This window comes from Enhydra lutris, unplaced genomic scaffold (assembly GCF_002288905.1).
Source record: "Enhydra lutris kenyoni isolate GAN:26980312 unplaced genomic scaffold, ASM228890v2 scaffoldscaffold20, whole genome shotgun sequence".
NCBI classification, from domain to species: domain Eukaryota; kingdom Metazoa; phylum Chordata; class Mammalia; order Carnivora; family Mustelidae; genus Enhydra; species Enhydra lutris.
The window spans coordinates 31,400,835-31,427,160 of record NW_019154104.1 but is presented as its reverse complement, the minus strand read 5'-3'; the positions used below and the strand labels follow the sequence as shown (position 1 = coordinate 31,427,160).

The 26,326-nt window shown below is 54.9% G+C and overlaps 1 protein-coding gene across 1 annotated transcript in view; it reads right to left on the bottom strand.

The window, feature by feature from the left end:
• The window catches only part of LOC111148752 (translation initiation factor IF-2-like), a 63,841-nt gene extending 60,675 nt beyond the window's left edge, over positions 1-3,166 (bottom strand). Inside the window, exons 1-2 of the mRNA XM_022505541.1 lie at positions 3,036-3,166; positions 1,547-2,732 (exon numbers count right to left, since the gene is read on the bottom strand). Coding sequence (XP_022361249.1) covers positions 1,547-2,657 — 1,111 coding nt within the window. The 5' untranslated portion in view covers positions 2,658-2,732; positions 3,036-3,166. The remainder of the gene's footprint in view (positions 1-1,546; positions 2,733-3,035) is intronic.
• Between the last annotated feature and the right edge of the window lie 23,160 nt (positions 3,167-26,326).

The window sequence follows — 26,326 nt, the reverse complement described above, 5'->3', positions numbered from 1 at the left end:
AATAACAAATGGGGGCTGCTTCCAGCAGGAGGGCTGGGCTTCTCGGTCTCTGAGGATCAAAGGGGCCAGGGCAGATGCCCACGTCCTGTGGCCTCTCTGTCCTCTGTGGAGGGACACCACTATCCCTTGCCAGTACAGTGCTAGAGAACCCATGGCTCCTTCCCCAGGAAGGAAGTGGGTATGCAGGTGCCCTCTCCGGGCTGGGCTCCGCTACTCCAGCACCCGAGTCCCTGAGATGCATCAGAGAAGACCTCTGGCCAAGGTCCTGCAGTCGCCAGACAGAAGAGCCAGGACCCCAGCTTCCTAAGTCCCTCTGCAGCGCTCAGAACACTAACCCGCCCCACTCACCCCTTAAACGTGTCTGTGCTTTCACCTCCAAGGAAAGCCTTCTCCCCACAACTTCATTCCCAGGTTATCTTAGAGGAATGGAAACATCTGTCCGTAAAAACTGCTCAGGAATGTTCGCAGCAGCCCGCGTCATGAGGCCCCAAGGGGAGAAACAGCCCCATCCCTCAGCTGAGGAGTGACCGCACACAGCAGGAAGCGTCCTATCGTGTCCTAATACAGACGCAGCACGGTGGATCCTGGAATGGTCACGATCCGTGGAAGAAGCCGGACACAAAGGCCACACTCGGTGGGGACCCGTTAGGTCGAATGTCCCAAACAGGCAAAGCCAGAGCCAGAAGGCAGGTTAGTGGTGACCTCGGGCTGGAGGGAGACACACGGGGGGGGGGGGGGGGGCGGTGACCACTACCGGACCAGCGGTTTCTTTTTGGGGCAACGAACTAGTTCTGAAACGGACTGCGGTGAGGGCTGCACCAACTCGTGAACACACCAACAACCGGCGCACGGCACACTTCACACAAGCGCTACCGCGTACGGTGCGAATTACACCTGGACGGGCGTGGTGCCAGCGAAGCTCCGGGTTCGAATCCCAGCTCCCCCACTTGCGAGCTGTGGGCCTCTGGGGGACCTCCTTCGGCCCTGTCTTCCTGGTTCCCCGACTCTGGCCCGGCGACCGCCTCGGAGCTGCCGCCAGGACCCCAGGAGCCGCTCCCCGAGTCCCCAAGCCGGAGCCAGCACACACGTGGCGCTCCCGTGTCTGAGCCTTCGCGCGCAAGAGGCCGGCCAGGCTCCACCATGTGACTCGGGGACAAACTCTGATTGGCTGAGTCGATGGCCCTCCTAGCCAATGATTGGCTTCGCAAGGGCATGTGCCCCAGTCTGAGCCAATCAGATGTGCGCGGCTGGCTACCGAGGCCTGCTGGGCAAGCCCTCCCTCGAGGCACAGGGGAGACGCTGATGGCCGGGTCCGCGGGTGGCCGCCAGCGCCTGCGCAGTCACTTCGCTGCAGTGTGGGGACGCCGAGCGCGTGGCAGGGCAGAGGGGTTGGAGAGCGGCCCCCCCGTGGGGAGCCGAGGGCCCTGGGACAGGCCGCGTGCGCGCGCTCCTTGGGGGAAGAGGAGAGCGCGGGCTGCGCGGACAGGGTGGTCGCGGGTGCGGGGTGCCCGAGGACGGCGCAGGCGGCTTCCACACGGCGGCTTACAAGCCGAGCTCGCGGCCTCTCCGCCGCAGCCGGCCCGCGCGGAGCGCCTCCCACCTCGGTCCGTGGCGTCCGGGAGCCGCACGCGCACTGGGCTCCGGGGTCGCCGCCGGGAAGCAGGAGCGGGAGCTTGGGTCGGCCTCTCTCTCGTGTGCTTTACCTTGACGGCGAGCGAGACGGGACGTCTGGACCCTCGGGCTCTTCTCACGCGGACTCGCGGGGTCCGGACGCCCGCCACGTCCCTCTCCCTGAGGCGCGCAGGAGGGCTGTGCCCCACAGTGCCGACCGCTGCCTCAGTTTCCCCGTTGTCAGTGGCGAGGCCCGGATGGTGTCCACGTGCCTCCTCTCCCCCGCGCGCTGTGACTGCACCGTGACGCTGGCGGGTACCAGAACAGGGGCCACTTGTCCCCCTTCGGGAGAATTCATGCATTCGTTCCTTCACTTCTTCCACGACGCTCCGAAAGTCTCCGAAGGACGCCGGCGTTGAGCTGCCTCCCGAGACCAGCCGGGCTTCCCGGCTCGAGCGAGCAGCTGTCTTTGGGCATGAACCCGAGATGGGCGGAGGCAGGGCGACCCCGGGACGTCGTGCACTTGGCCACAGGGAGCAGCCCGGAGGTCTGGATCCTGTCTTTGGACTCCAGGCAGACGTGGCTGACGGAGGGGTGACAGGACGCCCGGACACCCTCAGGAAAGGAACTCCAGGTGGCGTGTGGACCAAGGCGGTCACGGCCGAGGACAGTGATGCGGAGCGGCAAGCAGAGGCCCCGCTTCCACCCGGCAGCGGGGAGGCTGGCGTCCATCTGAGGCGGGCTGAGGCTCTGGTCGGGAGCTGATGACCATCAGGTCTGATGACCAACTGGATATTGGAGGAGAGAGAAGGTGCAGTGGAGCCTGAGGCTTCACATGGTCCCGCTTGGGCACCTGGGCAGGAGGCGTGAGGACAGTGGGTCTGGCTGTGATGAGCTCGGACGTTTGCAGGTGAGGCCCCTGTGGCGCGTCTCGGGGAGAGCCAAGGGAGCCGGGGTGGTGGTGGAGGTCGGGAATGGGAGCCTCTGAGGTGAGGACAGGGGATCTGGAGAGAGAAGGGGTCCACCCAGGGGCCCTCCTCGGGCATTTCTTCTTAGCAGGCAGCAGCACCGTGGCCGAAGACCTGCTGAGTCAGGGCCCGTCACCTGCGAGCCAGAGCGCGCTGGAGGAGGGAGGTGAGAATCAGGGGAGTGAAAGCAGTGCACGTGCGTGGTTTAACCTGGGGTAGTAAACTCAGACCCGGCCTGTCCCCTGAGGTACTAAAACTCCCCAGGTTTAGAGTGGGGTTAACTTTAGCAAGAGTGAGAGTAAGCCAGCTCGGTGCAAGGCTGTTTCCAGGGCTCCTTGGAAATCATTGGCCTCATGGATTCCAGCAGCTGGTTCCAGCCCTGCCTCAGTTTCCCCCCTCTCAGTGGTTGTCAGAGTTGCTCCCTCCCACGGTTTCACCCCGGGGAGCAGCCCTCACCCTTGCACTTAAGGCCCAGATGGGGAAATGAAGCCTCGGCCTTGTTGGAGCCCGCCGCTTTCCATTTGCTCGTGCCAAGTCCACAGTCCTGCACACCAGCCTCCTCTCAAGCTTCCAGCAGAAATTTATAAAGATTTAATAGCTGAGGGCTGTAATGAGAGCGGAGATTATTAAGATCTCATTTCTCTTTGAAAATATCTCATGAAGTTTTCTCTTAAATTATTAAAACTAAATCCCACCTATCAAAATAAATGAAAAGGCGGGTGTCCTCCAGTGACTTCTCAGGGCCACCCGCTCTTTTCTGTGAGCTCTGGCTGGAGGAGTCGACTCACAGATCCTGGACTTTCTAAACCCATCCTCTCCTTCTCTCAGGCCAGTGTTGTTCATGTTGACATTGGCCAAGTGACCGACCTTCCCGATCTACCGCCATCCCGAAGCTACACAGACAGGCAAAAAAAAAAAACCCCATGTCGACATCAGATGTTGGCACAAATTGGCCAACCCCAAAATAAGGATTTATGTATATTCCAAGAATGCAATTTCGTCTATACTTAGGAGATGAAAATCAGCCTTGCTGGACGGTGAGCTCATCACCTCCCGGGACTTGGCCAGCATCTATCAGTTCTCCCACCAGCCTCTCCGGGCCACAGGTCCCTCATGACAGGAGTGGAGGCCTTCGGCTGAGGCCGTTGTGATGGTGACAGACGCAGAGGGAAGGCAAGACAGCCGAGCCAGCTGTACTGATCGGATGTTCATTCTTCTCACGTCTGGGGCCCAGGTGCTTGTCCTCCGCATCCACGCACCCTCCTGGTTCGCTTGAGTCCTGAACATTCCTCCCGAAGGCCTCGTTCACACATTGCCCAGGAAGGGACCTGCCTGAGGCCGTTCGGCCCGCACACAACCCCAGCGGGGCACCGGGGGCCACAGCACAGGGCTCTCTGTGAACCTCCGTGGCCCATAACCCTCGTGCCCGGGGCCAGCAGTGCCCAGTGGAGGCCCGTTCCAAAAGCCTGGGGCTGGCAGGGGCCGGGCTGCTGAAGGCCTAGGAAGCCGGGGTTTACCTTAGGGCCCAGGGGAGCCATGGAAGAGGGGGGACCTGGTCACATGTGCGTTTCGGATGGACCCCCTGCTGGCCCATGTGGAGGACAGTCTGTGAGCAGGAGTGGAGTGGGGAGGCAGGGTCCCGGGCCGGGTGCTGAGGCCCGAGCTGGGCGAGCCACGTGAGACACCAAGCAGAAGGCTTGGCCTTGGGGCACGCCTAGAGGCGGCAGGAACAGCTCTGGTGGCCTGGGCACCAGGCAGGGGGTTGGCCCACCAGGTGAGGCTCAGGATTGAGACTTGGGTGGCCGGGTGGATGACGGTGCCACCACTGAGGGTTGGGAGATGGGCCAGGCAGGAGCAGGTGTGGAAATGGCAGAGAGGCGACTTTCGAGGAGACCCTGGTCACTCGTTCAGACATTCCCGCCCCAGGCCTCCTGAGGACAGGCCTTGAGCAGGTGGGGCCGCGCTGGCGGTCAGCACACACGACTCTCAGTGGCACCAGCAGGCGGGAGAGCCTCGCTCCACTGCCCACAGCAAATGCCCACAGCCTCATGGAGGAAATCCTGGAGAAACCTGGTGGGGTGGGGGTAAGGGGGGCGCCTAAAGGACACGCACAGGAATCTAGAGGTACCCGAAGAAAGCCCATCAGGGCCTGACGTGGTTCCAAGCGCAGTCAGAAGAGCAGCTACATTAGAGAGCTCCAAGGAAGAGCTGTTCGCGGGCAGCCCTGTGAAGTTGCACAAGTTGTGCATTGCACAAGGTCAGATGTTCCTCTCCAGACCTGTCCCCAGCCTCCACAAGGAGGGCCTGGCACTTGGTTGTGCTTAGCTGGCCCTTCCCAGGATTCAAACCGTGACGGAGAAGGAAGCGGGGAGAGTGGCAAGAGGCCAGGAGGGGACACAGGAGCTGATCAGCTGTGGCCCCGAACACAGGTCGGGAGAGAAGCCGCACAGAGCATCTTGAGAAGAAAGGGCCGCGTGTCCAGCCGCTGCCGCTGCTAGTGGCAGCTACGACGGTGGCAGTAGCCCCCGCACTCCGCTGCTTCCCCCCCCCTGTGCCCTGGGTGGACCCCCCATCGTCTCACTAATCACTGCGCCAGTGAGGAGCTTCCATCATCTGTGAAGCCCAGAGAAGGGAAGTAGCTCGAGGGGCTCGCACAACTCCAGAGCAGTGCAGGCGGGAGCGAGTGCGGCTGCGCGGACCCCAGGCACCTGCAGCCTCCCCGCCCCGGCGTTACGCCACCCCCGGCCGGTTGTAAGACAGGCACACAGCTCAGCAAGCACACACAGCGTGAAACGCAGGTGGACGTGTCTGCATTCTCGACCTCTCACCTGTGACCCCAGTGACTGCTCTCAAGAACCCGCTTTGAGCCCTGCCCCCCTAAACCCTGGATTCCTCTCCCCGATCTGGGCCCCGATGGACCTGCCCTGGGATGTCTGTCCCCATCCATCCATCCACCCATCCATCCATCTGGCTTTGCCCAAGTCGGGGCGCCTTACTTTGTGACCACGTCTTCGTTCCTGACCACAGGAAACCCGGTCTCAGGGTGACTGAGCTCTAGGCAGGAGGCTCGCTGCAGAGCCCTTCTGGGAGGTCCTGGGGTACATCGCTGTGGTTGAAAAGCAGAGGCTTGTGTTGACCTCCAATGCTCTGGGGCATTTTGTAGGAGCAGACCTTGACATCGTGTCACCTCTTCCAAGGTCATATGGTCTGAAGAAGTCACCTGGGCCAGGCTCTGGGGGTGTCCCTGGCCTGTACCCTGATTTCTGCATAGCCATGGGGGACGGTACTGGATGGGCATAGGTCCTGTCTCAGGCCATGCCGGCTGAGAGGAGTCATCCCAGCCTCTGGGGCCATGGTCTCTCTGACGCCGGGAAAGCCACGAGGCCAGCTGCCTGCAGACGGGGCCGGAGCAATCCTCAACCAGCTGGCTCAGAGTCTCTGGGTAAATACCCAGACTCCTCGGGGTCCTCACGGCTGAGCCCTGAGAGTCCGCAGCAGTGACCGGCTCAGCCCTCTGCGGCGGCTCCGTCTGGGTCTCCTTCCCGCTTCCCTGGCCCCTCGCCTGGTTGAGCTGCCAGTGCCCAGGTGCTCGCTGTCCCTCTGTTTTCCGGGCCCTTGTGTGGGCCCTGTGACCGGTCCGAGCTCTGACTTCCTCCCCTGGAAAGAGCACCAGGAATAGGGCAGGAGGCTTGAGGGGCCCGGGCTGGGCTCGTGGTGGCGCCCAGCAGACTGAGGGAGAGCCGCGAATGAGCTGGGAGGCACCAGAACGCTCAGGCATGCTCCTGTTACTGACGGATTCCCGGTGTATTATTACTTGTTGATTGTTGGTATAATTTTTGTTGATTTGCTGGCGATTGTTTGTTGATTCTGGGTTTGCACAGCCACAGATATTCACATATCTCAAACATTCCCTGCTGCTTCCTGGCTAATTCAAGCAAAACCCGGAATGTTCTGCCTGGGTGCTCAGTGTCTCACCGTTGCCAGATAATGGACAGCGAGAGGCCCTGCCCCCACCTGCTCTGGGAAAACAGAATGATTAGCCAGAAAGACTTCGGTGGGTGGGCGGTGAGCACGGCACAGAGATCAGCCCCGGCCAGCTCTGACCTCGCAGAAAGCCAGAGCACGATGCGGGGTACCCTCCCCACACAGGCGCCACTGAGGCTTTAGGGACAGGAGCTGACAGCCAGCCACACACCAGAGTGCCCCCCGCCCCCGGGCCCTGGGATGCGCGCTGCAGGATGTTGCCTGGGCTAGTTAGCTAAATCCTGAAATGCTAATGCAATACGGTATACATGCAGAATAGGTGCCATCAAGCGCTGCTCCACTGGGCACCATGTGGAGCAGCTGATGGCGGCAGGGGTGGCAGCTTGGGGACGTACACGGCTTATGCACAGGGCCGGGGGTTGGGCCGTGTTGCACTGCCACCCCGAGTGTGGCCTGGTCCAGACACCCAGCTCTGGGGCGATCTCGCTTAGGGAGCTGGGGACACAAGGTGGATTTCTGTGGCAGGAGGACCGTCTGCAGGAAATGTCACAGAATCTCCTCCAGGTCTCGCAGGGACATGTGACTGCCACAGTCCTGGCCATGCAACGGGGAGGGGATGTTTCTAGACTGAGAGAGGCTGGGACATGGTGTTTACAGCAGCTTTGGAGCCGAAGGCACTAAAAATAGCTGGGGCCTTGCCCCCTGTACCCCCTCCGCCTTGCCACCCGGCAGGTGGTGGGACAGGAATAGGCAGCCAGACCCCAGCCTGCAGGCATGGGGAGCCTCGACCCCGCTGGGGGATGAGCCCGGCTGTGGGACCCTGGATCCTTGGGCTGAGCTGCAGGGGAATGAGGACAGGTCGGATCTGACCACCCTGGGGTACCCCTGCCCTGCTCGGGGCTGGGAAGCAGGCCCAGGACGATGAAGAGACAGGCCCCACCATTTTGAGGGCCAACCACAGTCCCTGAAGCCCGAAAGCAGTACCCTGGACTTGAGAGCCAGAGCAGGGGCTCCTGGGCTGCACATCAGCTCTGTAACCCTGTTAACTCTCGGGGTACATCCTCCTCGCCTGCACTCCAGGCACTGTGAGTCTGACCTCCCAGGGTGACAGGCATGGGGGCCCCCAGAGCATGGGCAGCTGGGACTGGCGCCCAGCTTGGGGTCAACAGAGGACCCATACGTGGCGGTCGATATTTCCAGAAGATCGGAGGCGGAGGATGTGAGCTGCACCGCACGAAGGGGTGAGTCTGGGCATACGCATTTCAGTCCCGATGCCCAGAGGGAACAGATACCAGGGCCCTGCTCCCAGCCCCCCAGCAGGCCGAGGGCCCCTGCACAGCTGAGAATAGGCTGCTGCTCCATGGCTTTTCGGTCCAAACCTTCTGGGAAGTGCCGTGCTCTGCAGGCTGAAAAGGTTCGGTCACCAAAATACAGCTGCCAGGGCGCCAGAGGTCTGGGTGGAGGGCCGAGCCACGCTCTTTGCCATCGACCTCATGTTTTCAAAATATCCCACCTCGTGACTGTCCCCAGCGTGGCCTGAAGGCCACGGGGGTTTAGTGCTGGGCTTCCATTATCATTTAAGTGCCGGCAGCCGGTCCCTGGGCCTGGGGGCAGAGCACCGTGGCCACCGGCACCCGGGGATCGGGCACAGGGGGGCCTGAACCGGAGTCACACGCAGCCCCAAAGGTGCAGACTTGGAGGCAGGAGAGCCCCCGGGAGACCTGAGAGGAGGACTTGCAAGGCTCACTTGGGGTTTGGAGAGAGTGACCACAGCCCAGCTCCGTCCTCGAGACCGCCTTCCTCCTCCAGGGCAGAGCCCCGGTGCACGTCACATACACTAGGCCCAGCGGAGGAGTAGCTCCCCGCACCCGCACCCGCACCTGCACCCGCACCTGCAAAGCTGCCTGTGGTGGGAGCACGGCCCCTGCATTCCCTCTGCTCCAGGGCCTGGCTGGACAGGAGACCCGGGTGTGTGGGGGTGGAGAGCCAGCACCTGCCTGCCCACAGTCGCATGTGGGCTGATGGGGGGCAGGGCTGGGCCCCCGAGACCGGGGGCCCCGCAGCCCCACCGGCCTCTCTCCGCCCAGGCCGGGCAGTGTGGGCCAAGCCAGCAGCCCTTCCCCAGCTCGCCTGCCCTGCCACGGAGCAGACCCCGGGGAAGCACGTGTCTTTGTTGCCATCGTAGTGTCTGTTTGGGGCAGAGGGCTACAAAACAGGCAGGCAACCCTTCTGTTCGGGGACCCCAGGCTCCGGATCACTGTTACCGTCCCACGATCGCTCCTTGCACAGTGCACACGAAGCCGAGAGCCTAACCCTGCAGGGGTCTGGCCAGCCTCATGGGACCCTGCTCTCTCCCTCTCTCCCCTCCCCAGAGTTGACCCTGGGCTGTCCCAGTGGCCCAAGGACACAGGTAGGAAGGTATGGACAGGCCCTGGGCGGCCTCCAGGGTTTCTGCCCCCTCAGAATGTTCTGAGGAGCAACGCACAGCCCCTCTCCAGCTTCAGGACATCCTCCCTCCATAGGGGTGGGGGCGTCTCATACCCACTGGCTCCCCGAGTTCACCTGCTTCCCAGATGTCTGGGAGGGAGGTGAGCCTCTGAAGTGGCCCCCTGTGTCCCGCCCCCCGCTTCCACAGAAGCCTCACCTGGGGGACCCGGACCCCACGCGTGAGTCATTCTCCGCACGCCCAGGACGCAGACTGCGAATGCAGACAGAAGGACTCCGGGGGCATGCAGAGCACAGTGATCACTGGAAGGGGGACCCCAGAGCACGGGGTTGGGGGGCAGCTTGAGTCTCACCAGTGGGGCTTTTCCTCAGCGTCCGGGGACTGTCACCCCCAGCTGATGTTCCCTGGGAGTGGACTGAAGACCAGGACTGGGATGTGCCTCTGGGCTTCACCTGGATAAAGCTGGAGGGCTCGGGGATCCCCCAAACTCTATCCCAAACCTGTCAGGAAGTCCTGGGAACAGTAATGACCCCGAAGTCACTGGGCTTCCCTTGCCACACCCCCACATGCACACAGGCCCTTGATAACCCCACAAGTTGCTTCCAGTAGTTCTTGGAGCCCAGGTCTCCTTGGGCTCACCCTCCCCCTCCGCCAGGCGGCTCCCGAGGGGCCCGTGTTACCTGTGTGCCCTCCACTTCCCCTAGGAGCCCCCCAAAAGACAGCCCGAAGAATGGGGTGGGGATGGGCATCTCGTGCTACAAACTGCAGGATTCCTGTGTGGGTCACTGTCGCCTAAGCACCAGGGCGGGGATCTTCCAGAGCCAGCAGCTTCCCCGACCTGGACGCGGGCGTGTGAGGCGAAGGCCAGCAGCACCTCATCCTGCCAACCTTGCGTCCCGGCTGGGCTCTTCCCGCGATGGCTGGAAGGTGGCCCAGGTGCCCCGGCTACTGCCCTTCCTTCCCCCAGAGGCTTCCCCTCCAACCCTGACCAGCCTCGGAGAGCCAGCAGGGCTCTGCCCCATCCAGGCTGCAGCCCCCCGGCCGGCCGGTTGGGGGCTCCTTCCGACAGTTCCAGAGATGGGCTCAGAGGTCCAGAGATAAGCCCGTCCTGACATGCTCGGTAGCAGGGAGGGAGGCCTCTGGATCACAAGGCTGAAATCTGGCCTGCAACCCTTCCAAGCTGCAGAACTGGGGGCGAGCCCTTAAATTCTCCAAACCCGTCTCATCAGCAAATGGAAAAACAGCCACTGTGGGAGGATGACACTCCATGGGGTGCCTGGTGTGAGGCCCCGCGGACTCAGGAGGAGAGCTCGGGAACTGGAGCAGGTGAGGGTCAGAGCCAGACACTGGGCGAGCATGCAGGGGAAGGTTCAGTGTCTGGCCTCCGTGCCAGGGGTGTGTGGCCTGCAGGGTCCTCGTGGAAGTGCTCCGATGTTGCGATCTGGGGGCAGTTCCTGGCAGCAGGGCCTCAGCCTGGTTCCTGTGGCTCCAAAATTCTGCGGGCTTCCCGCTCCCCGGGGTCAGAGGCTCACCTTGCTGTCTGATCAGTACTGTGAGAGGTGAAGTCCCCAGGCACAGTTTCAGACTTGTCTCCTCCCTTATTGTGTCAGGTTTTGCCTCCTGAGTTTTGAGGCCCTGTTATGAGGTACATACCTGTTTACAATTGCTGGGTCTTCCTGCTCTCCTGGCCCCTTCAGCAGTATGAACGCCGCTCTTTGTCTCTAATAATATGTTTCCCCTTAAAGTCAGTGCAGGGAGGGGCTCTGTGGACCCTGGTATTAGTGTAACCCCCACCTTTCCCTAGACTTACTCTTTGCCGGGGATAGCTTTTTCCAAACTTTTACTTGCCACCTATCTGGCCTTCGCATGCAAGGACACAGCTTGGAGTCAGACCTCGCTTTTCGTCCAGTCTGACGACGTCCGCCTTTGCTCCGGGCTGTTTTTCCCACCTGCGTGACTTGTGATTGTAGCTCAGTTACCTTTAGAGCTGCCGTTTTGCTCTGTCTCCTCTGTTGGATTCTCTGTTCCTCTTTTCCTGCCTCTTTTGACGTTACTACAGTATCGTTGAGCGTTTTCTAATTTTCCTATTGGATTTCCGGCACTACGTCTTTACATATATTGTGTTTTCAGAGGGGGCTCCAGAGCTCCAAATACGCGTCTTAACACATGGCAGAATTCGTTCCGGATGACTTCAGCTAAAACAGGGCTGGCAGGACATTCCCCTGTATCTTTGCCTGTAGCACCTCTGCGTTGTAAACACAGCAAACACGGCGTTACTACTTCGGCTTTCAACAATGCCTTTAAAGAAATTTAAAACTATTACTTCTGCTTTAAGCAGTAATGTCTTTTAAAGAGGGTTTTTAAAAGTAGAAGTAGATACATAGCTCGCCCGTGACATCAGCACGTGGCCTCTCCTCTCCAAATGGGCCCTTCCTTGCCCTGGGCTCTGACCTGGGAGCTGGACCCTGTAGACAGTCCTTCCGCCGCAGAGCAATGCTGGGCTTTGCCAACAGAGGGCACTGCTCGGCCAAGCCACAGCCTCTCTTCTGTTCCTGGGCTTTTTGTCCGCCTGTGGCCAGCAGCTCGCGGGAGGCCCAGCGCTGCTCTCGCCAGTGAGCTTCTTGGCCAACCAGTGGGTCACGTCCTGTGAGCCAGCTTCAGCCAGCTCCTTCTGTCCTGTTTCTGCCACTGCTGGGGTGCGCGTCCCCTGGAGCTCTGAGTCTCAGCATCGTGGGACAGACGTCCCTCTTCTAGGTTCTTACTCTCCTGAGCGCTGGACGGAGCAGCTCCTTCCTGCTTTTGCTATTGCTGTAATCCCTAAAGTTCTCTTTTTTTGTCCCTTTGGGGAGTTAACTATCTCTTACCAAATTATAATTCTTTGCTAAAACTTCTCTGTTTGAATTCGAGTGGCTTCTGTCTTCTGGCTGGAACTGGAACCATCCATCCCGTCTCATGCCCACAGGTGGCCGCTCCTACCGTCCTCTGAGTGTCTTCGGAGGTGAGCTCCTTTCACCCTCAACATCTTCCTTCAGCATTTCTTACAGGGAAGACCTGCTTGGAACAAATTCAATTTTTGTTTCTAGAAAATTTCCTTCTTTTGTCTTCCTTTTGAAGGTTTTGCTGGATGTAGAGTTGTCTGCCAGTTTCTCACTTTAGCTCTCTGAGTATGATATTCCAGTCTTCTGCTGAGAAATCAGCTGCTGATTACAGAACTGTTCCCTGTCTATATAACCGGTTCTTTTTCTCCAGCGGCTTTCAAGATTGTCTCACTCTTCGGCTTTTAGCTGATGGACTGTGATATTCCAAGGAGTAGATTCCATTGTTCTCATCCACCTTTAGGCTCATGGAGACTCTTGAATCTATAGTTTTAATGCTTTCCACAGAATCTGGGGCCGTTTTTCTATTATTTCATCAAATACGTTCCCTGTCCCTTCTCCATGTCCTCACTTTCTGACTCAGACACATGTTAGCTGCTTCATATTGTCCCACATATATCTGATGATCTGTTCATTTTCTTTCAATCTTTTATTCTCCATTTTTTTGGGTTGTTTAATTTCTTTTTTTCTTTTCTGATTTAAAAAAATATATATATTTGAGAGAGAGAGAGCGTACATAAGAGACAGCATGAACAGGGGGTAGAGGGAGAAGCAGGCTCCCGCCGAGCAGGGAGCCCGATGTGGGTCTCCATCCCAGGACCCTGGGACCATGACCGGAGCCGAAGGCAGACACTTAACCAACTGAGCCACCCAGGCGCCCTGGATTGTTTAATTTCTATTTGTCTAGAAGTTCACCAATTCTTCTGCCTTTTTTTTTTAATTTTGTGAATTTTATTTTTAAAGATTTTATTTATTTGACAGAGAAAGAGAGCAAGTGAGCAAGAGAAGGGTGTGAGGAGCAAGCGGAGAGGGAGAACCAGGCTCCCTGCTGAGTGGGGAGTCCAGTGCGGGGCTCGATCCCAGGACCCTGGGATCATGACCTGAGCCAAAGGCAGACGCTTAACTGACTGAACCACCCAGGCGCCCTCTTCTGCCATTTCTAATCTGCTAATCAGATTGTTTAAAAAACCCACAAAATTTTCCTTTCAGTTCTCATACTGTACAGCTCTAAAAATTCCACTTTTTTTGTTTTACATATTTTTTTAAGCTTTTATTTATTTGACACAGGGAGAGAGAGCACAAGCAAGGGGAGCTGCAGGGAGAGGGAGACGCAGACTCCCTCTTCGCTGAGCAGGGGCCTGATACGGGGCTCGATCCCAGGACCCTGGGATCACGACCTGAGCCGAAGGCAGATGTTTAACCGACTGAGCCCCCAGGCGCCCTTGGAAATTCCATTTTTAATATTTTTTAAAAACTCTTCTGAGTTTCCCTAACTGTTCATTCATTAAAAATCACTCCTAATGACTGATAGATACCTACAATAGATGTTTTGAAATTGTTGTCTGCTAAATCCAACATCTAAGTCCACTTGGGAGTCAATCTCTATCGACCGTGTTTTTCCTGATTGTGAATCATGTCTTCCTGATTCTTTGTATGTCTATTACTCTTTGGTTGAAAATTGGACATTTGGAGTCATACATTGTAGTGACTCTGGATTCTGTTATGCTCTTATGATGATCATGTTGTCATTGTTACTGCTTAAGAGGGCGGGTAATATGCCTATGTCCCTATACAAGCAGCCAATATCTCTGCTCATTCTCTTCTGCTTCTAGCTCCAGGTTCGTTACCCTGCTCCCTGGGGTAAGTCCCCTGTGCCTGTACAGTCCGGCAGTCAGTCAAGGATCTCAGTATAGTGTGTACCTAGAAGCTCGTTATCCCGGTGGCTCCCTTGTTTCTGAGGATTCCCTCCTATATTCACAGCTTCTCCGCCAGCACCAGGTTATGTCCACTGGTCCCTCAAGGCAGTAAAGCTTCAGCTTTCTACTTGCCCCTGCCCCCCCCCACCCACAGTGATACTTATTTGGGGAATGCAGGCAGTTCAAAAGCAGTAAACTTACGGATCTCAGCTAGCTGCCTTTCTAGATCCCTCTCCGTTCTGCTAGTTACCCTGGTGTCTGCAGCATGTGCACAGACTCGTGGTCTGCCAGGGAGGTGAGTGCAATTTACACTCAGATTTGGGGGATCATCCTCTCTGTGGTTCTCACATCCAGAGGTCCCCTCACGGTCTTCTTCCAGCTCTAATCTCTGTTCTCAGTTCCTTCAAGGTGAAAGGGTTGTGGTGGCCCCTGCTCTTCTCCTCCACTCTGGCAATGGGCATGAGGCAGCGTTCTCAGGGAAAGAGAAACATAAACTCTTAATTCCTACCCCACTGGGTAGCAGGTTTTTAGGAAGAATACTCCACTAGTTTCTCTCTGCTTCTAGGTGTTTGCAGAGCTTTTAAATAGTTGGAATGTGTTTGTTTTTATTTTTTTCCTAAAAAGTTTTTATTTATTGGGTGCTTGGGCAGCTCAGTTGGTTAAGCGTCTGCCTTCGGCTCAGGTCATGATCTCACGGTCCTGGGATGGAGTCTGGCATCGGGCTCCCTGCTCAGTGGGGAGTCTGCTTTTCCCTCTGCCTCTTCCCCTCCCCCTACTCATGCTCTCTTGAATAAATAAAAAAACTTCAAATCTTTATTTATTTATTTGAGAGCAAGAGATCACAAGCAGTGGAGAGGGGTAGAGGGAGAAGCAGCTACAGCTCTCCCGAGAGTCCTGGGTGAAGGAAGAGAATGAACAGGATGACTTTCCTCGCCTCTCGGCTGGACTTCCTGGAGGGCAGGAACACCTGTCCCAGGTGCAGGTTGCACAGTTGTGAGTGCTGAGAAGCCCCTCCTCTGTGTTGGGCTTCAGCAGCTACAGGATAGCCCCCGGGGCTGGAGAGAGGGTACAGAGTGTGGGTGTGGTGCAAAGCACCATGGGAGTGTGTCCTCAAGCAGAAGCACAGGAACAGGACAAGGCAATGCAAGGCTGCAAGGACCAGAGAGCAGGGCGAGTGGGTGGACCTGGGGGGGGTGTGTGAGTCTCGAGTGGGTGGAGAATGGGGGGATGTTGGCCAAAGTCTACAAACTTACAGTTAGAAGGTTAACGTGTTCTGGAATCTAAGGTACAACATGGCAACTATGTCACCCTTACTATGTTGCACACTTGAAACCAGGACACAGAGAGCCTATCCATTCCAGCGCATAGCATCTTGGTTAGTACTGAAATCTTAATAATACTAACCCTTCCAATCCATGAACATGGGATGTTCCATTTACCTGTCTTCTTTAACTTCTTGCAGTAATTTTTGTTGTTTTTAGTGTACAAGTCTATTTATTCCCTCCTTGGCTAATTTTTTTCCTAAGTATTTTAATCCTTTTTTTTTTTTTTAAGATTTTGCTTATTTATTTGACAGAGAGAAATCACAAGTAGGCAGGAGGCAGGCAGAGAGAGGGGGAAGCAGGGTCCCCGCTGAGCAGAAAGCCCGATGCGGGGGCTCGATCCCCGGACCCTGGGATCATGACCTGAGCCGAGAGCAGAGGCTTTAACCCACTGAGCCACCCAGGCACCCCTGTAAATTGTTTTCTTAATTTCCTTTTCAGATTTTTGTTGTTTGTGTAGGAAGTGCAACTGATTTTTGTGTGTTGACTTTGTTTCCTGCTACTTTGCAGACTTATCTGTTCTAACAGTTTCTTTGTGGAATCTTTAGGACTTTCCACATATAAGATCGTATAATATCATCCGTGACCAAAGATGATTTTACTTCTTTTCGAATTTGGAAAAGGAAATTTCCTTTTCTCACCTAAATTGCTCTGGCTAGGACGTCCAGTACTGTGTTGAAGAGCAGTGGTGAAAGCTTGCGTCCTTACCTTCTCCCTGATCTTATAGAAAGGCTTTCCAGTCTGCCATTAGTGAGCGTGTCGCTGTGGGATTTGCATGTATGGCTTCCATAATGTTGATTCTATGCCTAGTTTGTTGAGTGTTTTTTGTCATGGAAAGATGTTGAATTTTATCAGATGGTTTCTCTGCGTTAATTAAGATGATCATGTGTTTTTGTTCTTCCATTCTTTTTTTAGATGGGGGAGGGGCACAGGGAGAGGGAGAGAGAGAATCTTAAGCAAGTTCCATACCCAGTGTGGAGCCTGATGTGGGGCTTGATCTCACAACCATGACATCATGATCTGAGCTGAAATCAAAAGTCAGATGTGAGGGTGCCTGGGTGGCTCAGTCAGTTAAGCATCTGCCTTTGGCTCCAGTCATGATTCCAGGGTCCTGGGATTGAGCCCCACATTGGGCTTCCTGCTTAGCAGGGAGCTTGCTTCTCCCTCTCTCTGCTGCTCTCCCTACTTGTGCTCTCTTGTTCTCTCTCTCAAATAAATAAAATCTTAAAAAAAATAAAAAGAGTCAGATGCTTAACTGACTGAGACATCCAGGACCCCATCCACTCCATCATCTTCATCTGTCATGTTTCTTCTTCTTCTTCTTTTTTTTTAAGTAGGATCCATGCACAGTGTGGAGCCCAGTGCAGGGCTTGATCTGACAACCCTAAGATCTAGAGTCAGATGGTCAATCAACTGAGCCAACCAGGTGTTCCTTTCTTTCATTCTGTTAATGTGATGAATTACAGTGACCGATTTTCATATGTTGAACCATCCTTCCATTCCAGGAATAAATCCCACTTGGTCATGGTTTATGATCCTTTTAATATGCTGTTGAATTCAGTTTGCTGATCTTTTGTTGAGGATTTTTGCATCAATATTTATAAAATATATTGCTCAGTTGGTATCTTTTCTTGTAGTATCTTTCTCTAGCTTTGGTATCAGGGTAATGCTGGTCCCATAAAATGAGATAGAGAGTGTTCTCTCAATTTTTTTGGAACAGTTTGAGAAGTATTGGTGGCAGGTCTTTAAATGTTTGGTAGAAGTTGCTAGTGAAGCCATTAGAGCCAAGGCTTTTTCTTTGTTGGGACATTTTTTTTTTTTACTGATTTAATCTCCTTACTTTTTATAGCTCTATTCAGATTTTCTATTTCTTCATTATTTAGTGTTGGCAGGTTTTGTGTTGATAGGAATTTTTCCATTTTATTTAGGTTATCCAATTCAATGGGATACAGCTGTTTATGCTACTCTCTTACAATCCTTTTTTTTTTTTTTTTTTAAGATTTTATTTATTTGACAGAGAGAGACACAGTGAGAGAGGGAACACAAGCAGGGGGAGTGGGAGAGGGAAAAGCAGGCTTCCCACCGAGTAGGGAGCTCAATGCGGGGCTCGATCCCAGGACCCTGGGATCATGACCCAAGTCGAAGGCAGTCGCTTAACCAACTGAACCACCCAGGAGCCCCTCTTATAATCGTTTTTTATTTCTGAAGAATCAGTAGTAATGCCCATACTTTCATTTCTGATTTTAGGAAGTTGAAGTCTTTTTTTTCTTAGTCCAGCTAAAGGTTTGTCAATTTTGTTGAACTTTTCAAAGAACCAAGTCTGGGGTTCATTGATTTTCTCACTGGTTTTCTTTTTTTTATTTGATTTACCTCTGCTCTATTATTTCCTTCCTTCTGCTGGCTTTGAGTTTCTCTTTCTAGTTCCTCAAGTTGTAAAGTTAGCTTGTTGATTTGAGATCTTTGGTTTTGTCTGTTTGAAATCTGCATGTTTTTTGTTGTTTTTTTTTAAGTAAGCATTTATAGTTATAAACTTTCTCCTTAGTACAGCTTTCACTGTGTCCCATAGTTTTGGTATGTTATGTTTTCATTTTCATCTATTTCTGAGTATGTTCTAATTTCCCTTGTGATTTCTTCTTTGATCATTGATTATTTAAAAGTGGGCTGTTTACAAACTATGGAAAGAACCTACATGTCCATCAACAGATGAATGGATAAAGAAGACGTGGTGTATATAAATACAATGGAATACTACACAGCTATCAAAAACCTCCCAAATCCTGCCATTTGCTATGATGTGGATGGAACTAGAGAGTATTATGCTAAGTGAAATAAGTCAATCAGAGAAAGACAATTATCATAGGATATCTGATATGAGGAATTTGAGAGGCAGGGCGGGGGTGTTTGGGGGGCAGGGAGGGAAAAAAATGAAACAAGATGTGACCAGGGAGGGAGATAAACCATAAGAGACTCTTAATCTCAGAAAACAAACTGAGGATTGCTGGGAGGTGGAGGGGAGGGATAGGGTGGCTGGGTGATGGACAGTGGGGAGGGTATGTGCTATGGTGAGTGCTGTGAATTGTGTGAGACTGATGATTCACAGACCTGTACCCCTGAAGCAAATAATACATTATATGTTAATATAAATAAATAAAATAAAATAAAAATAAAAGTGGGCTGTTTAGTTGTGCCTGCTGGGTCAGTTGATGGAGTGTTTGACTCTTGATCTTGGGGTTGTGAATCTGCACCCTGCATTGGTTGTAGAGATTACTTAAAAATAAGATCTTTAGGGACGCCTGGGTGGCTCAGTTGGTTAAGCAGCTGCCTTCGGCTCAGGTCATGATCCCAGCGTCCTGGGATCGAGTCCCACATCCGGCTCCTTGCTCATCAGGGAGCCTGCTTCTCCCTCTGCCTCTGCCTGCCATTCTGTCTGCCTGTGCTTTGCTCTCTCTCCCTCTCTCTCTCTGACAAATAAATAAAATCTTAAAAAAAAAAAAAATAAGATCTTTAACAAAATTTTTTTAAAGTGTATTTTTTCTGAGTATAGCCACTCTGCTCTGTTTCGGTTACTATTTGCATGGACTAACCTTTTTTATCCCTTCACTTTCAACCTGTTTGTGTCTTTGGATCTCAGCTGAGTCTCTTACAGACAGCATTTAGTGCATCTTTTTATAAAAATCCATTCTGCCACGGGCACGTGTGTAGCTCAGCTGGTTAAGTGTCTGACTCTTGGTTTCCCCTTAGGTCATGATCTCATTGATGGTGGGATCGAACCCCAAGTGGGGCTCTGTGCTCAGCAGGGAGTCGGCTTGAAGATTGTCTCCCTCTGTCCCAGCATGCACAAGTAGGCAGGCTCACACACTCTCTCTCTCTCAAAATAAATCAATCTTAAAAAAAAGAAATAAATAAAATCTATCCTGCCAATCTCTGCCTTTTGACTGGAGAGTTTAATCCATTTCCATTTAAATACTGCTAAGGAAGGACTTATTTCTGTCATCTTGCTAATTTTTTTTTCCCTCTATTTCCTACAGGTTTTTGTCCTTCATTTCCTGTTTTACTGTCTTCTTTTGCATTTACTTGATTTTTTGTGGTGGAATATATTCCCCTCTCATTTCTTAATATATATTCTGTCACTTTTTTCTTTGTAGCTACCATGAGGATTGAATTTAACATCCCGAGATTATAAAACCCTAATTTGAATTTATACCTGTAAGGGCCTGGTTGGCCAGAGGGAGCCATTTTGTTGCAGTAAACTTAGACTGACCCCGCCCCTCCCAGAGGAACTTACTTGCAAAGCCCAGATGCAAGGGCGGGTCAGGCCAGGTGAAGACATCCAATCAGTGGGGCGCGCAAATATCTACTAGGGTAGATTGAAACTCAATTGACCACCGCTGTGTTACCTCGCAGTTTTTTCTGTGTGTGGCAGACTTAGCGTGACTGTGCGGTGTTCTCTGTGTGTTGCAATCTCATTGGCCGCCTGTGTGTAGCCCGGCTAAACTACCTCTATAAAAGTTAGTCTGTGAGGCTGGGAGGGGTCGCCTCTTTGCAAGAGACGCCCCTGACCGGTCAGTATGATTCTCGATGCTTGGCGTGAAATAAAGCTTTGCTTGACCTTCGCTTTGTATCAGTCTCACTCCTTTGATTACGGACCCCAACAATACCAACTTAGCTTCAGTAACATACAGGAACTTTGCTCCTTTACAGCTGTCCCTACCCCTTCAGTTCTCAGTGTCGTATTTACAATTTTATGTGTGTCCAACAGCTTAAGCTAGTAACTGGTTTTGTTTAATGCATTTGTGTTCTAAATTATTTAGAAAAAACTGAAGTTACAAAGTGACACTTCAATAATACTAGCTTTTAATTTTTTTTTTTTAAGATTTTGTTTATTTATTTGACAGACAGAGATCACAGTAGGCAGAGAGGCAGGCAGAGAGAGGAGGAAGCAGGCTCCCCGCGGAGCAGAGAGCCCGATGCGGGACTCGATCCCAGGACCCTGGGATCATGACCTGAGCTGAAGGCAGAGGCTTTAACCCACTGAGCCACCCAGGCGCCGCAGCTTTTAATTTTTTAAAAGCTAGTCTTAAAAGTTAAGTCATGCGGAGAACAGAAAGTGGCGTCACAAACCGTCATTACAACAGTGGCTTTATAACTGCCCGTGTACTTACCTTTACCGAGGTCGTAAGTTCTTCCTAGAGCCTCCACTTACCGTCCAGTGTCCCTCCGTTCAGACCTGCAGGGGTCCCTTGAGGATTTCTTGCAGGGAAGGTCTAGTGGTGACAGACTCTCTCAGCTTCCGGTTATCTGGTCTTAATTTCTCCCTCACTTTTGAAGGACAGTTTTGTTAGATGTAGGATGCTTTTAGCCATTTGATGTATTGGCCCCGTGCCCGCTGGCCTCAGTGTTTGTGAGGAGAAACTCGTGATCTCACAGAGGGCCCCTCCTATGTGGTGACTGGCTTATCTCTTGTTGCTTTCAAGACTCTCTCTGGATTTGGCTTTGGACAGTTTGGTTGTAATGTGTCTCCGCGGGAGTCTGAGTTCATCCTACGTGGGGTTCGTTGGCCTCCTGGGTGTTTATATTTGCATCTCGTAAAACCTGGGAAGTCTCTGGCTGTTATTTCCTCAAATAATCTCTCACTGCCCTCTTCCTCCTGAGACTCCCAGTCCGAAAAGGAGTTTATCCAGTGGTCCCTTAGGTTCTGTTCGCTTTTCATCAGTCTTCATTCTCTCTGACCTCAGAATGGACCATTTCAATGATCAGATCTTTATAAATTGCTGGTTCTTCTGCCTGTTTAATCTGCTGTCGAACCCCTCCAGTAAAGCACTCATTTCCAGTGCTGCACTTTCAGCTTTGGAATAATTTTGATTTCCCTGTAAGTTTTTTATCTCTGGATTGTGATTCCGTTTTATGAATACACTGTTCTCTTGACTTTCCCCCGCATGCTCCTTTAGCTCCCTGGGCATCTTTAAGACAGCTGTTTTAAACTCGGTCTCACCAGTCTGCTGTCCGTTCCTCCTCAGGGGCGGTTTCTGTCGGCTCCTGTTCTGTATGGATCACTTCTTTGTGGGCCTTGTGTTTCTGTCGTTGCTGAAAAGCGGACAGCTGCATCTAGTGACGTGCTCACACTGGTGATGACCACCTCGCCTTCCACAACCTCCGCCACTGCTGTCGTTCTGTTACTGTGGGAGGCTACCCCATGCCGGGGATGGGGCCGGGGCACAACCTTCAGGCTTCCTTGCAGGTTTCCTGAGCCTGCATCTTTCCCTGGGCAGGTGCAGTGACTTTCTAATCTCCTCCGTAGATGCAGTTGGTTTTGAACGTCCTAGTCTTCAGTGTCTGAATCCCAGAGGGGAAAGAGAGGAAAACGCCGGGTGAAGGGTGAGTTAAAAAGGCGTTGGCCCCGTGAGTCCCCCGGAGGTTGCTTCTGTGAGGGCCAGGGGCCCGCAGCAATAAGGCCCTCCGGCCCCCGCGTCTGCGCTTCTGCGGCCAGAACACAGACTGGGATACATGGAGGACAGACAGGATTCCTGCTCCCACGGGCGGCTCCAGGAACGGGCACGTGGCTGCCTGCCACGGGGCTGGGTATCTGCTAAACTGCCAGGAGCCGGGACCGATGGACCGCGTCGTCATTTACTGTCCAAGACCCGCCCGGGAAGCCGCGAGGCTTCAGCAGGCTCCAGATTTCCAGAATAACGACGTTGGGCAGTTTCTGCTGGTACAACGGCTGTCTAGGTAGAGACGCAGATCCCTGCTGTTTCTACTCTGCCGCCGTCTCCGAGTCCTCTCTGAGGACTGCTGTGGGTGTTGGTAGGTTCCGGCTCAGCCTCATCTGGTACCGGGTTCTCCGGCAATCTGTCTACTTCAGCAGCCACTGACGCTCTGGGCCTACTGCGATTTCGTAGCCGGCCGCCGACTGTGGCTCTCCTGTCCTGCTGCACGTATTAGCCGGAATGCTGTAAGGAACGTTTGCTTCTGGTGATTGCAGCGTCCTGAAAAGTTTGGATAGGGAAGTGGGATACATGTGAAATCCTCGGGGGTCCGGCATGACCAGTGGGTGTCGCGTCGTCGTCATGAACGTTCGGATTCTCCCGTTGGCCGCGCTTCCATCAGTCATTACGCTTCTGTTGGCAAACTGGTCTGTGGTAGGCCAGTGGGAGGCCTGTTTTATGTTGGCTTCCCTGTTCTCTAGATACAACCCCATTGTTTTCTGGGTGCTTCTTTGGGACGTGACACAAGACTCCCAGGCTCTCCTGTACCCTTCCTGCCATATCCGAAACCAGCCACATCTCCAAAGCTCCCTGGTTCCTTTTACTGGGAAATGGCATTCAGAGCCCACGAGCCAGGCTTGGAGGCGGGGACGGAAGGAAGGGCGGCTCCACGTCCTAGCCCAGGTCCGGCTGCACCGGCCGGGGACCTGCCCGCCTCTGCCTTCGTGCCTCACATCCGGGGCTGCCTTCCTAGAGCTCGGAGCCTTGGACCCATTGAGCAGCTACCTCTGTTAAGTACTAAACCCCGGCCAGTGGGTAGCTCATGCTCCTGGCAGGATGGGCTCTGTCTCCTGAAGTCAAACCAAAGCTGCTGACAAGGCCTTCCCAGATGCCCCACAGGGAAGGAGGCTCTGGGCGGAGATGGGATGAGACCAGTGTGACCCTCTAGCCAACCAATCTACGCGCAAGAAGCCTGCGGTTACCTTGGTTATGTTGCTGTTCCCACCTCCTGGTCTCCCCGACAGTGTGCTTCCTGAGGACACAGACCTCACCTGTCTTGCTCAGTCGCTCTCCGAGGGCCGCCCAGCGGGGAAGTAACTACTTGCTGACAACCAAATGAACCCAAGGCGCTGTTTCCTTCTACCATGATCCCCAGCAACTGAACGACTCCCCCAGCCCCATGCGGCAGAGCAGGGCCTGGGCCTCAGGCTCTAGGCTGGCTGCGTCGAAGGCCCAGCTCCGCTCCCCATCCTGCTGCTGGGTCCCGAGGGTGCCTCAAGGCTGTGTAGAGCATGTGCTGACCTTGGCACTTCGCTTGAACAGGGCTGTACGGACTTCAGTCCTACTGGCCGCTCCCAGAAAGACTGAGACTCCCCAGCCTCGTTCCGTCCTGCAATCCAAGCCAGGTTCGCAGGGGAAATATCTGCCATTGAGTTGGGGCGGGAGCGGGGTGGCCACCTCCCCGCCAGGTCACCCAAAGAAAGAGGAAATGCGCCCCTCTTCCCAGGGGGGAGGAGAGTATGGAAGGACGAAAGCTTGCCTAAGGTCTCAGTGATCTCGGGGACAGGATCCAAGCCCCCAGTTTCTAGCCAGGCAGGATTTGGCTTCAAAGCTGGAAGAGGCTCCAGGCAAACACAGGCTAGAACAGGAAGGCAAGGAGGATGGGGTAGAAGGAACGAGGGCAGAGGGCAGTACGGAAAGCATTTCAATCCTGAATCTCCTTCGAGAAGAAGGCGATCAGCCAGCAGGACCCACTTACCAGCCTGGAAGGCTGCTGAGCGCAGCCGCCAAGAAAGCCGCCTCCACAGGACATGTGCTCCCGCCCGCGCGCCGGGGCCTGGCTCCAGGGTCTCGGAGGAACAGCACCGAGGGGCCGCCACACCTCCCGACAACGAAGTGTCCCTCTGGGGCAGGACCCAGCAGCCTGCGGCTTCCTCCCGGAAGGGACCTGTGACCCTGCCTCTCAGAGCCGGGCATCTGAGCCGCGCCCCAGGCACCAAAAGCCTGGCCCCGTTCTGCAGCCTGAGCCTTCTGGACAGCCCTGGCCCCACCCGCACCCCCAGCTCGGGAGCGGCTCAGGAGTGGCTGCTGCTGGCCACAAGCCACTCCCAAATCAGTGGCCTGCTGTCCTGGGGGACACGGTCTGTGCCCGCTGTCCTGGGGGACAGAAGTTGGATGGGCTTCATCTGGAGAGTTCCTCTCCTGGCCTTGGCTCACTCATGGGGTCCCCTGGCGACTCCCCCAGGGCTCCAGGCCTCATTCCCGGGTCCACCGGGCCACCTGCCTCCACACGGTTGTCCTGTGATTGTCCCACAGTTCCTCACAGGGTGGCAGAGCTGTCGGCAGCCGGAGGAGGCCATCCCTACCGCTCCCGGCGCGCTTGCTAAGACAAGACAGGAGAAGGCGAGGCGCAGAGAGAGGTGAGGCCCCGGGTGAGGCTGAGTGGCCTCACGAGGCGTGGACACTCCGAGGATGTCGCTCTGGCACGGCTCCCTAAGCAGGCGTCATCGGGGCCACACCTTGGCCGAAATGTGCACTGGCTCTGCTGGGGAGTCCATCCGGTGGCAGGCTGGGCACCCACTCGGGCCCGGGCTCAGTACCCCAGGCTGTAGGCCAGCACGGATGACTGAAGGCACTTGGGGCAGCATTTCGGCAAGGGCCTGGACGAGGACAGGGTGGCAGGGTGGCAGGGTGGCAGCGAGTCCTCCTGTTCCACCCAGGGCTACAGGAGGAGGGCTGGATGCCAGGTTGTCAGCACGGACACCATGCACGTCTGGGGGCAGGTGCTGTGGCCCCAAGCGGGGCAGAGGAGCCGGTCCTTATGGTGCCGGCTGTCCTCTGCAGGAAGTGCCCGCAGCCAGGGCTCAGTGGGAAAGGACATTCCGGCGGTGGGGCTTGGGCCTGTAATCCAGGACCAACTTGGGGGCAGCAGGAAGGATCAGGACGGCCTGGCTAAGGCTGTATCCAAGCGAAGAGGCTGCCCCCAGACCCCTCTGCCCCAGCTCAGCCCATTCAGCAGCAGCCACGGCAGCAGGGACCCGTGAAGAGCTCGGTCTCGAGGGCCACCCACCACCTACTAGCTGAGTGACCGGAAGAAGTCACTTCACCCCTCTGGCCTCAGTCCCCTTCTCACCAGAGTGGGGGCCCACCTGTGGGACAGCAGTTAGCCCACATCCCAGGACAGGCCAGCTGGGGACGGTCACGCGAAGTCGGCTGTCTGGAATGGCGGGCAGGGCACTGGTGGCTCGTGTCACTAGCATGGGACGTGCTCACTGCACGAACGGCGTGTGGGGCAGTCACCACTGCACCCGCAGACGCATGCTCAGGGTACGCCACTTAAGCCACGTGGTCACCTTGGGCCTGGGGAAGGACTGGCAGCAGGAATCTGTGGACAGAAGTGAGTTCTGGGTGCCGCCACTGGGCGCAAGCAGCCCCGACCTTGCCCTGCACCACAGGAACGGCCGCGGCCAAACCACTAAGACAGGGCTTGACAGAATCAGAGGACGAGCCGTGGACCTGGTGTCTCTTCCACCAAGCAACCGGGAGAGACGGAAGTGTTTCTGCACACGACCTTGGCTCCCCTCGCCACCCTTTAAAGGGTGTCCCCGGCTTCACAGGTGAGGCCCCAGCCTGCGGAGCTGAGGGAGTGACCAACATTGTGACAGATGCCGCCACAGAGCGAGGACGGGAGCCAGGATGTTGGAGTCTAAACAGAGATACCCTGGCCTGACTCTGCCATTTTGGGGTTGTCCAAGGGTTGGGCAAGGCATTCTTGTCAGACTCAGTGTCTCCTTCCATAAAACGGGGATGACAGTCTCTACCTGAGGCTGTTATGAGCATTAAATCAAATAAAGCATATTTTGTCCTTGGGTGGCAAGGCCATCTTCAATAAATAAAGCAATTATTACTAAAGCCCACAAATAATTCGCTACACACAATTATCCACTATATAAGACTTAATTGTTGCCACATTTATCTTCAATCGATTAAGCACTGGGAGCCACCACACACAGTAACTCGTTCCTGGGCCTTCCCCACAGGAGAATGAGCAGACCCCCTCAGCGAAGCATCTCCCGGGGCCCAAAGTGAGCGAGACGTCAGGGGACACCAGTGCCTGCCCAGACCTGGGGCCGGGATCTCAGACCACCCTGTGCCCTGAAGAGGTCAGCAAACACCTCAGCCCATGCGCTTGAGTACCAGCCGCGGGAAGGACACGAGGGCGACAGAAGTCTCTGGAAGACAGGCGGTCTGGGTCAGGTGCAAGCACCACCAGGTCTCTGGACCCGAAGTTCCAGTCCTCGCTATCTATCCTACAGCGACGCTGGCGGGTGGGCGAAATCCCACAAGTCCCTCCCCGGGAGCACTCTGCCCAGCACTGGACGACAGTACAAAGCAAGCATCACAGCCCTAACCGGAGGACCGGAACCAGACGGTCACAGAGCCAGCAGGGCCCAGAGGAACAGGACACTTATGTGTCCAAAGAGGACGACGCTGGTACG